At 49.8% G+C, this 13,697-nt stretch overlaps 1 protein-coding gene across 1 annotated transcript; it reads left to right on the top strand.

Moving 5' to 3' along the window:
- Nucleotides 1-4,899: 4,899 nt before the first annotated feature.
- Nucleotides 4,900-10,367, top strand: LOC132251137 (uncharacterized). Its single transcript, XM_059729702.1, has 2 exons — nt 4,900-8,584; nt 10,305-10,367. Exon 1 carries the CDS (start codon nt 6,851-6,853, stop codon nt 8,525-8,527), a length of 1,677 nt encoding a protein of 558 aa, XP_059585685.1. The 5' UTR covers nt 4,900-6,850; the 3' UTR covers nt 8,528-8,584; nt 10,305-10,367.
- Nucleotides 10,368-13,697: the final 3,330 nt, after the last annotated feature.

The raw sequence follows: 13,697 nt of genomic DNA, 5'->3' as shown, positions 1-13,697 counted from the left end.
GAAGACCATCCATGAGATGGCCTTGTTTGGGGAGGTCGGAACCAGCAGCCCCCTGAACAGAGCTGAGTGGGGTACCATATCCCAGAGCTTGGGGGTCCTCAAGCCCTTCCTCAAAGCCACCGAAAACCTCAGCACTGGCAATGCCCTCCTTAGCTAGGTGATCCACATAGTGAGGGAACTTGAGAACCAAATGGAGAAGTCCCAGGGGATCAATGTTCCTGGCTGGGGCAGGCCGCTGTCACCAGACGTACAGGCACTGGTGAGGCGGCTGAAGGAGGGCATCAGGAGATGGCTGGATCCCTTGCAGTCTAGTATGGTCCACATGCTGGCAGGCATGTGTGACTTGAGGGTGAAAGGGAGCATGTGCACTGGCAGCACCAAAACCCTCAATCACTGGATACAGGTGCTGGTCAATAGAGTCAGGGAGGCACAAGGGCAGAGGTGAGAGCATGTGGAAGAGGGGGATCCACTTTCCCTTGCCAACACTCCCAGCACCAGCACCACCACCACCGGCACCAGCACCACCACCAGTCAGTCTCCTCCACCCCAGCCACTGCCAATGTGGGCCAAAGGTATGGCTTCAATGCTGGGGTTCAAACGCACTATACCCCAGCCTTGGGCAGGTAGCGCCGAGGCTTCAGCAGCTACCTATCTCACTGAGGATGTGGAGCCACTGGACTGTGACCCCCTTGGCCTACTGGGCAAGCCACAGCCAGATGTGGCAAGATCTGGCCACGGTTGCCCAGCAACACCTGTCCTGTCCACCAACCAGTGTTTCGAGTGAGAGGGTGATCAGCATTGCTGGGGATGTTGTGACACCACACTGCACCTGCTTGGATCCTGCTTTGGTGGTGCAGCTGGTGTTCTTGAAAGTGAGCCTCCCGCTGTTGGGGTTCCTCAAGCTCCACCTGCAGATGGACTGAGTGCCGCCCTCCTCACTCCATCTCCACCTATTTCCTTTTTTCATTTAAAAAAACCCAAACAGTTAATGCCCCAGTCTCAGCTGAAGGGGGCACTCACTGCATCACCAGCCAGCAGGGGAAGAACATGTTCATGCTGAGCTTCCTCCCCTGTCAGGGTGAACTTGGAGGTATGAACTGGGGCTATGGGGAAGGAGGAGGCCCCAGGTCCTGTCTATGACCACTAAAACTGTACCCTGTCAGGGTAGGGAGGCCTGGTGAGACTGCTGGCAGTGCAGCAGCCCCATAAATGCCAGGACCAATGATTCCCCGGTGAAAGGCAGGTTGGAGGTGCCATAACTTCCAGCAGACACATGCACACACACAGTCCTGGCTGGGGAAAGCCCAGACTTGTCACATCTTTGACAGACCTGAGGCTTGCTGGTTGTAGTGGAGTTGTGAGGCTCCAGGTGAGCTCAGCTTAGCTGCCCAGGATGCCAGCTTTTGCACTGAAAAACCCTTTGTCAGGCTGAGGAAGCACCTGCAGTTGGTGTGTCTCCTGGTCTTGGATGGAAGGAATAGTAAGGAAGCCAGAGGCTGGCCTGGCACACAATGCAGGCAAGAAAACCAGTCAGTGAAAATGGAAATGGAGGCATCAGGGGGTGAGGGACAGGCTGGGGTGTGGTGGGGGAAGGGGGATGTAGCAGTGCAGGTAAAAGTGCAGAGGTACCTGGGCATCAGATGTCCAGCAGGTTGCAGTGTGTCAGAATTCCACTGTCTAATCTATATTAAGTCGATGAGTTTCTGTACCTAGGAGGTTGATGAAGTTAAGTTCATAGGCCCGGCTGTGAAAAGTGGATTGTAAATTGTTCCTTCTCAGGATCAGGCCTGAGAGACTGGAGACAGAGTGTTTTTTTGGTGAGGAATGTGGCCCCACAGGTAGTTAGGTATTGTTGTGTTTGATAGATTCTGGTGTGCAGTTTGTGGGGGTATTGGAGATAGTTCGCAGGTTTTGTGTTTTGAGCTGTAGGAAGTTGGTTTCAGTTCTGGTGATGAGGTTAGGTGCTTGCTTGAATTTACAAACCACTTTTCAGAGCTGGGCCTATGAACTGCACTTCATCAGCCTCCTAGGTAGTAGGTCCAGAAACTCATGGACTCAATATACACAGTGGAGTTCTGACACACTGCAACCTGCTGGGTGTTACAACCCAATTAAGTAAGTGCCCATGCCACAAGCAAGAGATACCAGTTAAAGCAGTTTTATTTTTCACTAGGTTAACTAAGGGTTAACTTAGAAAATCTTGCCAGTAACAGCCTCCTTTGCTATGCATGCCAACAAAAAGAGATTTATAACTGCGACACTTACATGAAATGAAACTTTAACCTTCTTTGCTTTACATAAATCATTATAACTGGTCAGAGTAATACAGGGAGTAGCCCTAAAATAACACCCCAGCGAAAACCACTATATAATTGGCGATTCTAATTAAATTTATGACGTGGCGAAAACCAATTGGCTATTACACAAATAAAACCCACATACACTTCCGCAAAGATGAAGAAGAAGGGGAGACCTCCGTACACACCTTGGAGACCTCTGAACATACGTGTCAGAGTAACTGACAATTTGATCACTTGTCATTTCCACCCCATCTCGACCCAATCTCAGACGTAAATCAACAACTGCCGGCCTGACCATTTCTGCCCGACCATTTCCGAACACTTATGCAGACCGACCTACGAACTCTTAAGCTGTAAGTAACTAAGTACCTCTGACCTCCGTTATTCACCACCTTGACGGCGTGAGTAAACAATCTTGCTTTGCAACCGATAAGCGTCTGTCTAATTAATTCCACTCCAAGCGTCACAAGTACCCGCCTGATGGCCTTCTAAGGCTCCCGGACACCCCCCCCCCCCCGCTGTAGTGCATGGCAGCGACACTGGACATCTGACTCCCCAGGCACCTCTGCACTTTTACCTGCGCTGCTGCATCCCTCCCCCCTCCCCGCCCTGTCCCTCACCCCCTGATGCCTCCATTTCCATTTTCACTGACTGGCTTTCTTGCCTGCATTGCATGCCAGGCCAGCCTCTGGCTTCTTTACTATCCCTTTCATCCAGGACCAACATTCACACCAACTACAGGTGCTTCCTCAGCCTGACAAAAGGTTTTTCAACCCAAAAGCTTGCTAAAATACATAGTTTCATAGTAGCTAGGGTCAGGAGGGACCTGAACAGATCATCTAGCCTGACCCCCTGCCACAGGCAGGAATGAATGCTGGGTTCATCCAAGACCCCAGACAGGTGATAGTCCAACCTCCTCTTGAATATGCCCAAAGTAGGGGCAAGGACCACTTCCCTGGGAAGTTGGTTCCAGATTTTGACCACCCTAACTGTAAAATATTGCCTTCTGATCTCCAACCGAAACCTATTCTCCATCAGCTTATGACCATTGTTCCTTGTCACCCCAGCTGGTGCTGGGGAGAAAAGAGCTCTGCCTATTTGCTGTTGATCGTCCTTGATGAGCTTGTAGGCAGCCACCAGGTCCCCCCTCAGCCTCCTCTTGCTGAGGCTGAACAGGTTCAGGTCTTTCAGTCTCTCCTCATAGGGCCTGTCCTGCTGCCCTCTTATCAAGCGGGTGGCCCTCCTCTGAACCCTCTCCAGGCTGGCCACATCCCTTTCGAAGTGCGTTGCCCAGTACTGGACGTAGTACTCCAACTGCGGCCTGACCAAAGTTGCATAGAGGGGGAGTATCTCCTCTCTGGACTGGCTTGAGATGCACCTTTGGATGCATGACAAGGTATGGCTGGCCTTGCTGGCTGTGGTCTGGCATTGGCGGCTCATGTTCATCTTGGAGTCAATAATGACTCCGAGACCCCTTTCTGCCTCTGTGCTTTCAAGAAGGGAACTCCCCAGCCTGTATGTATGCTGTGGATTCCTTCTCCCAAGGTGCAGCACCCTAAATTTGTCTACATTGAACCCCATCTTATTCTTGTCTGCCCACTTTTGTAGTCTGTCTAAATCTAGTTGCAGCCTCTCTCTCCCTTCAAGTGTGTCCACCTCGCCCCACATCTTAGTGTCATCAGCAAACTTGGACAGCGTGCTTTCCACCCCTTTGTCCAAGTCACTGATGAAGATGTTAAATAGTGTGGGCCCGAGGACCGAGCCCTGGGGTACCCCACTGCTCACATCTCACCAGGTTGAGTACAACCCACCCACCACTACTCTCTGGGTGCGCCCCATCAGCCAATTTTTTACCCATCCAACTGTGCAGGAATCAATGCTGCAGTCACTTAATTTATTGATGAGGATGGGGTGAGAGACAGTGTCAAAGGCCTTTTTGAAGTCTAGAAAGACTATGTCCAGAGCGACACCATCTTCCAAGGATTTAGTTATTTGGTCGTAAAAGGCAATCAGGTTGGTCTGGCAGGACATGTCTTTGGTGAAGCCATGCTGATTGCCCCTGAGCATGATCTCCCCTGCAGGCCCTCCACAGATGTGCTCCTTGATGATCCTCTCCAAGAGCTTCCTGAGCACTGAGGTGAGGCTTACAGGCCTATAATTACTTGGGTTCTCCTTCCTCCCCTTCTTAAAAATAGGGACCACATTAGCCAGTTTCCAATCCCCCGGCACCTGGTCAGATGACCACGAAAGTTCATACAGCCGGACCAAAGGCTCCGCAATGACCCCTGCCAGCTCCCTCAATACCCTTGGGTGGAGGGCATCTGGACCTGCAGATTTAAAAATGTCTAGCCCTTCCAGAAGATCCTGAACTACATCTGCACTGACTGAAGGCTTGACAGAGCTATCCCCAAGATTGTCCCTACCTCTGGTAGGTGGGATATCCCGGTCCCTGTTCAGAAAAACAGAGGCAAAGAAACTATTAAAAATATCAGCTTTCTTGTCTGGCGTGGCCACCAGATTACTGTTTGTGTCTTGCAGGGGCCCTACATTGCCTGGTGCCCTCTTCTTGCTCCCAATGTACTTGAAAAAGGACTTTTTGTTGTCCTTAATCCTGGATGCTAGCCTGAGTTCCATCTTTGCCTTGGCCTTCCCAGTAGCCCTCCTACACTCCCGGGCCGAGGAGGAGTACTCCTCCTTGGTGATAGTTCCTCCCTTCCACTGGTTGTACGCCTCCCTTTTAGTCCTCAGGCATTGCTGAATGCCCTTGCTGAGCCAAGGGGGTCTTTGAGCACTCTTACTCCCCTTGCTTCTCTCAGGGACTGTTATCCTTTGGGTCTGGAAGATCGCCCCCTTAAGATACGACCATCCCTTGTGGGCTCCCATCACCTCTACCTTTTGGGCCCTCAGTGCCTCCCCCACTAGTCTCCTAAGCTCACTGAAGTTGGCTCTTCTGAAGTCAAGGGCTTTAGCCTTGGTGTGAGCCCTAGAAGCCCTGTGTTGAATAGTGAAATCCAGCAGGTGATGATCGCTATTGCCCAGGTGGTCAAGGACCTGCAGTCCCCTCAACAGGTCATCCCCCGTGGCCAGGACCAGGTCCAGCAAGGCGTTACCCCTAGTGGGGCTGTGCACTTCCTGGATAAGGTGAAGGTCCTGTAATACAGCCAGGAACCTACGCAAGCAGTCAGACCTGGCTGTCTGCTCCTCCCAGCAAATGTCTGGGTAGTTTAGGTCACCCATGACAATAACATCCCTTGACCTAACCGTCTCTGTAAGCTGACTGGAGAAGTCCTGGTCTAGCTCTTCCCCCTGGTTGGGTGGTCTGTAGTAGACACCCACTGTAAGGTCCCTTTCGCCATGCCCCCCTTGTAGTTTGACCCATAGTGTCTCTGCCCAACCCTCCTCCAACCCGAAGTACATTTCTCTACTTATACAGTTGCCCTAGTGTGGCAAAAATGTCTCATCTCACTACACAAAAGGCTTCACAGCTGAGAACTGTAATCTCACTACACAAAAGGCTTCACAGCTGAGAACTGCAAATTGTTTCTTCTCCTCTCTCCCCCACCACTGCGGGGCCAGGAGGGGGGGTCCTGTTAGGGGGAGAGAACAGTCCGAACAATGCTTGGTTCATGATAAGGCTGATTCCTGTGGGAACACAGATTAGTTACTGCCTGCTTTGCACATAAACTTTGCAGAAAACTGTAGCAAATCACAGATTGCCACAATGGGATCTTGTTCATGAGAGGTATAAAAATGTATCTTCGGGCGTGGCTAGGGGTCGACACGGCTTTGAGCATTGAACTCCCTTGTCAATCTGTTTGCAAACAAATAAACTCGAGATGGATCCAGCCTGAGTGTGTATGACTCTCTCCTTGAGGTATATTGGAAAAGCCTCCAGGGGCATGAAACTAGCCGTTTGTGCAACAATTTGGTGAGCCAGGCAGGAGTTTTCCTTGGACTACCTCGGGGTTGAACGAGAAGACCGGAAAAGGGGTCTGTGAAGTGCACACCAGACCGCTTTTGGAGTCTGTCACGGGCACTGGAACCGTGAGTCGGGACACTCGGGAAGTTAAAGGCTCTCCCTTAAATGAGTCAACCAGGCTAAGTGGATCTGAAGAGACGGCGCCAGGGTGTTGACGGAGTAAGTATTCATTTGCCTTGTGTCATTTGAGAAGTCTTTTGGGGACTTTGTTGAGTGGTCTCTCGGGGAATTTGGAATTTTGGAACGTTCAGTATATAAGTCTGAACATTAGCCCCGGGGACTTTGTTCATTTAGAAACATGAGCCGCTGACCAGGTCTGGGACTAAGGCTGAGTCTAGCCACCCTGATTCTGCCTGACAAAGTAGTGTCAAACGCAAGGGGGCTCAGTTGGAACCTTGTGACCCAGTGGACAGGTTTAGAAACATGAGCCACTGACCAGGTCTGGGACTAAGCCTGAGTCTAGCCGCCCCGATTCTGCCTGACAAGGTAGTGTCAAACGCAAGGGGGCTCAGCTGGAACCTCGTGACCCAGTGGACAGGTGTTTGAGTGATTTTGTGTATTGGTTGACACAATGGGTTTGGGTAGCTCCCGAGAAGAAAACTCCGCAACCCCATTAGGATTCATGCTAAGAAACTTTAGTAAGTTCAAAGGGGATTACGGGGTAAAAATGTCAAAAGATAGACTAATTACTTTCTGTCAGGAGGAGTGGCCATCATTTGGAGTGGGGTGGCCGGATGTCGGTTCTTTTGATGTGAAATTGGCTAATGAAGTGTTAAGTGTGATAACAAAGGATGGTCATTGGGATCAGTATCCGTATGTAGATTGCTGGGTGAGTGCTGTGATGAATCCCAGTCCCCCATGGGTACAGAAGTGTAAAGGAAAAATGTGTAAGATGTTATTGGCAAAAGACGCTGGGAGAAAGCCCCGAGTCCTCTCTGATTCTGGTAGTGAAGTAGATCTAACTCAAGGGTTAAGGCGCAGGGATGAGGCTAGACCACCACCGGACCCAAGGCGCAGAGTAGAGCCTAGGACACAGCCGGGCATAAACCAAATGGATCAGGAAGAGATAGCCAGCACTAGCTACTCTAAGACAGGCACAGACCAAATGGATCAGGAAAAAACAGCCGGCACAAGCCGCTCTAAAACACCTCCCCCATATGAGGGAAAGAATGTGACAGAACCTAACTCTTTATCCCCAACTGCCCCCGATCCTCCCCAGACCCATTGGAGTGCTCTCCAGTCTGACCAGCCCCCCCTTCAAGAACCAAGATCAACTCGAAATCAGAATCCAAACTACCAGTGTCCACTGCGGGAGATAATGACAGGTGGAGGGGACACTGCCTTTGTTTACGTCCCCTTTAACACTTCAGATTTATTCAGTTGGAAAAATCAGAATCCCTCATTCAAAGAGGATCCAGAGAAGATGCAAAATTTGTTCCGGTTGGTTGGACAGACTTATCGCCCCACCTGGGCTGATATTCAAATGATGTTACACACCCTTCTAACCTCTGAAAAGAGGCGTTTAGTACAGGGAACGGCAAACCGGATAGCTGAGGAGCGTTTGTCGGCGGGAGAGGGAGGAAATATGCGGGACATATGCCCAATTGAGAGTCCCGATTGGGATAATTCAGCGGTTGGAAGACAGCGTAACAACACTTATTCAGGAATTATAGTGGAAGCCCTGGGTGAGGCAGTGCCATGGGTGACCAATCTTTCCAAATTGTATGAAGTCCGTCAGGGAAAGGATGAATCTCCCTCGGTTTTCCTGGAGCGCTTGTTTGATGCCTTTAAGAAGTTTAGTGATTTAAGCCCTGAAGCCATAGAAAATCAGCGCATGGTGAATCTGATGTTTATTGGGCAGGCGGCCCCAGATATAAAAAAAAAAAAGCTGCAAAAGACTGAGGGGGCAGCGGGTAAACCGCTTTCAGAACTTGTAGAGATTGCGTATAAAGTTTATGGGAATCGTGATCAGGTGGCAGAGAGGAGAGAGGAAAAGCATGGACAAAAACAGATGACAATGTTAGCAGCTGCCTTGGGCAAAAGCACAAATATCGGTGGGAGATGGAAGGAGAAACCTGCGGGGGGGCAGAAGAAAGGAACAGGCCGATTTAAGCCCGATGAATGTGCATATTGCCGAGAGAAAGGTCACTGGAGGAGGGATTGCCCTAAGATGAAAGTCAAACAGAAGAAAAGTCAGTGGGGGGGCCGCCAGATGCGGGCGGATTCCTCGGGGGAAGATTCAAGCTGAAGGAGACCGAGATCTGAAACCACCACCCTGCGGGCCAGTGCCCGGAAAGATCCCATGGTGAGAATAAGGGTCGGTGGTAGAAACTATGAGGCTCTAGTGGATACTGGAGCCACTTTTTCTACGATCCCTGTAAAGCCCCCTTTAGCTAAAGAAAGCGGAAAGCATGTAACTGTAGAAGGCATTGAAGGAAGGCGAATTAAATTACCTGTGTGTAAGGCTCTCCTCACAAAAACTGGAAATAACACGTTGGAACATGCTTTTGTAGTTTCCCCCGCTTGTCCCGTAGCTCTCCTGGGGCGGGACTTTCTAACAAAACTACAAGCTGAAATTTTCTTCCGTGAGGATCAAATTGTTGTGCGGCTGCCGGTAAAACAGGGATCGAATTACCAAATGGCCCTCCAAGGAGCTGAAACTGTGTCAAAAGCCAAAGGAATTGAGATTTTAGAGAATGTTGATCCATGTGTGTGGGCGGATGGGACTTCTGCCCGGGCAAAATGCATTACTCCAGTCAAAATTCCTCTGAAGGAAGGAGAGGGTCCTGTGTGTGTGAGACAGTATCCTCTGAAAAAAGCCACCCGCACAGGTTTGAAGCCGCTGATTGAAAAATTCAAGCAGTATGAGTGGTTAATAGAGGGATCACCCCCCTTTAACACCCCAATTCTGGGGGTGCCCAAGACAGATGGCACCTCCTTTAGGTTGGTGCAAGACCTGAGAGCTGTAAACAAAAAGATTTTAGTGGATCATCCTATGGTTCCAAATCCCCACACCATTCTGACCCAAGTTCCAGCAGATGCCAAGGTATTCTCAGTATTAGATCTGAAAGATGCTTTCTTCTCTATTCCGCTACACGAAGACAGTCAGAAATTGTTTGCCTTTGAATGGGAGGACCCAGATACGTATCATAAGACTCAATTGTTATGGACAGTGTTACCCCAGGGATTTGTCTCATCCCCCCATATCTTTGGAACACCATTGCAAAAAGACCTGGAGCATTGGAAAGGGAGACACCCTGAGGTGGCGTTGTTGCAGTATGTTGATGATTTATTAATAGCAAGTCCCGATGTGCAGATAGGAAAGAGAGCGACAGAATCCTTGCTGAATACCCTGGGAAAGAAAGGGTATAAGGTGTCACGGGAAAAGGCTCAAATTTGCCAGCCAAAGGTCACCTTTTTGGGTTATGAGATTGAGGAGGGGGTTCGGGCTCTGAGTAGAGATCGAATTCAAGCAATACAGGATATGCCTGCTCCCAGAAACCCCAAAGAGCTGCGAGCTTTCCTGGGACTAACCAGGTTTTGTAGACTGTGGATTCCCGATTATGGGGAAAAAGCCAAACCCCTATATGAATCCCTCACAAAGAAGGGTCTCACAAATTGAAAATAGAATAAGGAAAATCAACATGCATTTGAGTTGTTAAAAGCTGCACTCTTGCGACCCCCAGCGTTGATGATTCCAAATGGGCACAAGCCTTATAGACTGTATATGCATGAGAATAAGGGGGTAGCCTCCAGGGTCTTAACTCAACCGGTGGGCCCAACTTGAAAGCCCGTGGGCTACTACTCCAAGGTCCTAGACCTGGTGGCGAAGGGGTGGCCTGCATGTTTGAGGGCTGTCGCTGCCACAGCTACTCTTGTGGAGGAGGCTCAAAAGATTGTTATGGGAGCTGATATGGAAATACATACCCCACATGGAGTTCCCCAAATCCTTGGAGGAGAGGGAGGAAAAATTTTAAACCCCTCCAGACAATCCAGATATGAAATCTTTCTCCTATCTAATCCAGGCCTTACCTTCAAGCACACCACTGCTTTGAACCCAGCCACCCTGATGCCAGAACCGGGACCCCCATGCCATGATTGTCTAGAGGTATTGACTCAGACAGTACTGATTCATCCTGACTTGGCAGATGACCCACTTGAGAACCCGGAGGAGGAATTCTTCGTAGACGGTTCAAGTAGTGTAATACATGGCGTGCGACATACGGGGTGTGCTGTGGTAACATTGACTGAGACTATGTGGAAAGAAAAGCTCCCTGCAAATTGGTCAGCACAAGCAGCGGAGCTCACTGCCCTGACACGCGCGTTGGAATTAGGTAAAGATAAATAGTGAACATCTTTACAGATTCGCGATATGCTTTTGCTACTGTACATGCCCATGGATTGTTGTGGAAAGAACGTGGGTTTATCACGGCCTCTGGACAAAAGATTGCAAATGGGCCACAGATTGTAATGCTATTGGAAGCCCTCTGGCTACCAAAAGAAGTGGCTGTGGTACACGTAAAAGCCCACGGCAAGGCTGCAGACGAGCGCCAGAAAAGGGGAAACGCAAGGGCCGACGTGGCAGCCAAAGAGGCAGCACAGACAGGAGGAGAGGTAGTGTTCCAGGGTTCGGCCCACGGGGTGCCCTTTTGCTTAGAAGACTGTAAGATACAATATGGCCCAAAATTAAATCAACTAGCCGCAGAGCTCAAAGCCATCAAAAATCCTCAGGGATGGTGGGTCGTACCTGGAGGAAAGGTATTAATACCCCGAGGCACCTTAGGGGATGTACTTCACCAGTTACACTATTCCACCCATATGGGGGGCACTGCCATGGGAGTTCTGTTAGTTCGTCAGATAGTGGCTCCAGGACTATTTCGATGCCCAGAGAGTGGCCTCTCAGTGCCCAACCTGCCAAAAGGTGAACCCAAAATCCGCAAGACCACCAGCCCCCATGGGAGGAAGACCATGGGCGCATTATCCTGGACAAGCCTGGCAGATTGACTTCGCTGAACTTCCTAAGTCCGGTCGTTACCATTATCTGCTGGTGTTGGTTGATCAACTGACTGGATGGGTGGAAGCGTATCCCACAAGAACGGCTACCGCATCCACGGTGACACAAGTACTACCCCACGAGATAATACCCCGATTTCTGTTGCCTGAGTCTATTGAGTCAGATCAAGAAAGTCATTTTGTGGGAAAGATAGTACAGGAAGTGTCCAAAGCTTTAGATATCACATGGAAACTCCATGCTCCATGGAGACCCCAGAGTTCAGGTCAGGTGGAGCGCATGAATAGAATGCTGAAAGTAATGTTAACAAAAATCTGTATTGAGACTCATTTGAAATGGCCGCAGGCACTCCCACTGGCTTTAACTTGTATTCGTAGCACAGCACATAGAGGGATTAAATTGTCACCTTTTGAATTAATGTTTGGTATGCCTCCCAGAGTCTTGCCAGCAGGGTGGAGGGAACAAATCACTGTAGATTTGGGAAAATCTGAAATTTGGGAACATGTTATCGCCTTGCAGTCTGTTTTGTCTTCCCTACACAGGTTCGCTGCACCTTTCCAGAGTCTCCCGCTTGATGCGCTGATCCACAACTTTAAACCGGGTGACCAGGTCCTGGTACAGAAGTGGAGAAAGGATCCTCTTGCGGAAAGGTGGGAGGGACCCTACCAGGTGCTGCTGACTACACACACAACTGTTCGCTTATCAAACAGCAATAAGTGAACCCATTGCTCGAGGGTGAAACCTTTTCATCAGGAGAACACCAACTCCCAGGGTGTGGTCACTCCGGAAGCTGATAACACCCGGGAACAAAAAGTCAACAAATGGAAAAGTGAACCTGCTAGAGATTTGAAGTTACGCTTGCAAAGATGTGGGCCCTAGTCTATTTGTTGGGGCTCTTTTCCCTTTTAGGCATATCAAACCCAGCTATTATGCCCACCTGTTGTAAGTGTCCCCAAAGCGGGGGTGAAACCCTCACTAAGGCTAACTACAAAATTTCAAAGTCTACAGTACTTAGTGCCCTCCTGCACCCCATTTCCCAGTGCTGCCCGCGTCGAGAAATTATAATTCAGTCCGGCGATACAACACCGCTGTTTGTAAAGCTGGACCCAGAAATCTGGTCTGCAATCCTCAAAGATTGGCCTTCAAGCCTTCAACCTGTCAGTAGTATATGGGAACCTAAAAGCCCACCTACAAATACATGGGTGGGAAATTCCTGGGTGGCCCTTCTCAAGAACTCAGCCCGGGCGCTGACTAACCAGAGTTGTCTTTTGTGTGCGCTTACTCCCGTCTCTAGCGATGAGGGAGTCCCTTTCTTGCCTATCCCCCTCAATAGGACAGGTATAGTCTCAGATTGGGGCTTTAATCGCAATTTCAATTTCTCTTCGCGTTATAATGGTTCTAGGAAACTTATGGTGGTGAAAATTAGTGGATCTATTTGCATTTCCCAACACGGAGGTGGGTTTAAAGTGGGACAGTCAAGGTGTAAGGAGACATGGATTTCTAAGGATATCGCCCCCTGGGAGGGTGCATGGACATGTGCAAATGTCTCATATAACAAGTATGACAATTGTAGCTGCCTATTGGGTAAGGAGTGGATCTCAGTTTGGGGCATTAATTGCACTCACTATCGAAATGGTACCACGGTGAGTGAGAGTTCAACACAAAGAGGCTCACTAACTCTAACTTTAATGAGCTCTCATTCTACCATCACAAATGAAGCCTGTGGGCTATGGTGGATTTGTGGGCGATGGGCATATAGACAGCTTCCCCCCAGTTGGACTGGGACTTGTTATTTAGGAGCTTTGATTCCTAGTGTTTGGATAACACAGCCCACAACTCCTGGTGTTTGGACAACACAACCCAAAATTCATAGATTCATAGACGTTAGGGTCGGAAGGGACCTCAATAGATCATCGAGTCCGACCCCCTGCATAAGCAGGAAAGAGTGCTGGGTCTAGATGACCCCAGCTAGATACTCATCTAACCTCCTCTTGAAGACCCCCAGGGTAGGGGAGAGCACCACCTCCCTTGGGAGCCCGTTCCAGACCTTGGCCACTCGAACTGTGAAGAAGTTCTTCCTAATGTCCAATCTAAATCTGCTCTCTGCTAGCTTGTGGCCATTGTTTCTTGTAACCCCCGGGGGCGCCTTGGTGAATAAATACTCACCAATTCCCTTCTGTGCCCCCGTGATGAACTTATAGGCAGCCACAAGGTCGCCTCTCAACCTTCTCTTGCGGAGGCTGAAAAGGTCCAGTTTCTCTAGTCTCTCCTCGTACGGCTTGGTCTGCAGGCCCTTGACTATACGAGTTGCCCTTCTCTGGACCCTCTCCAGGTTATCTGCATCCTTCTTGAAGTGTGGCGCCCAGAATTGCACGCAGTACTCCAACTGCGGTCTGACCAGCGCCCT

Source organism: Alligator mississippiensis, chromosome 6 (assembly GCF_030867095.1).
Source record: "Alligator mississippiensis isolate rAllMis1 chromosome 6, rAllMis1, whole genome shotgun sequence".
Lineage (NCBI taxonomy): Eukaryota > Metazoa > Chordata > Crocodylia > Alligatoridae > Alligator > Alligator mississippiensis.
Note: the sequence above shows the minus strand (reverse complement) of the source record. Positions and strands in the feature narration are given on the sequence as shown.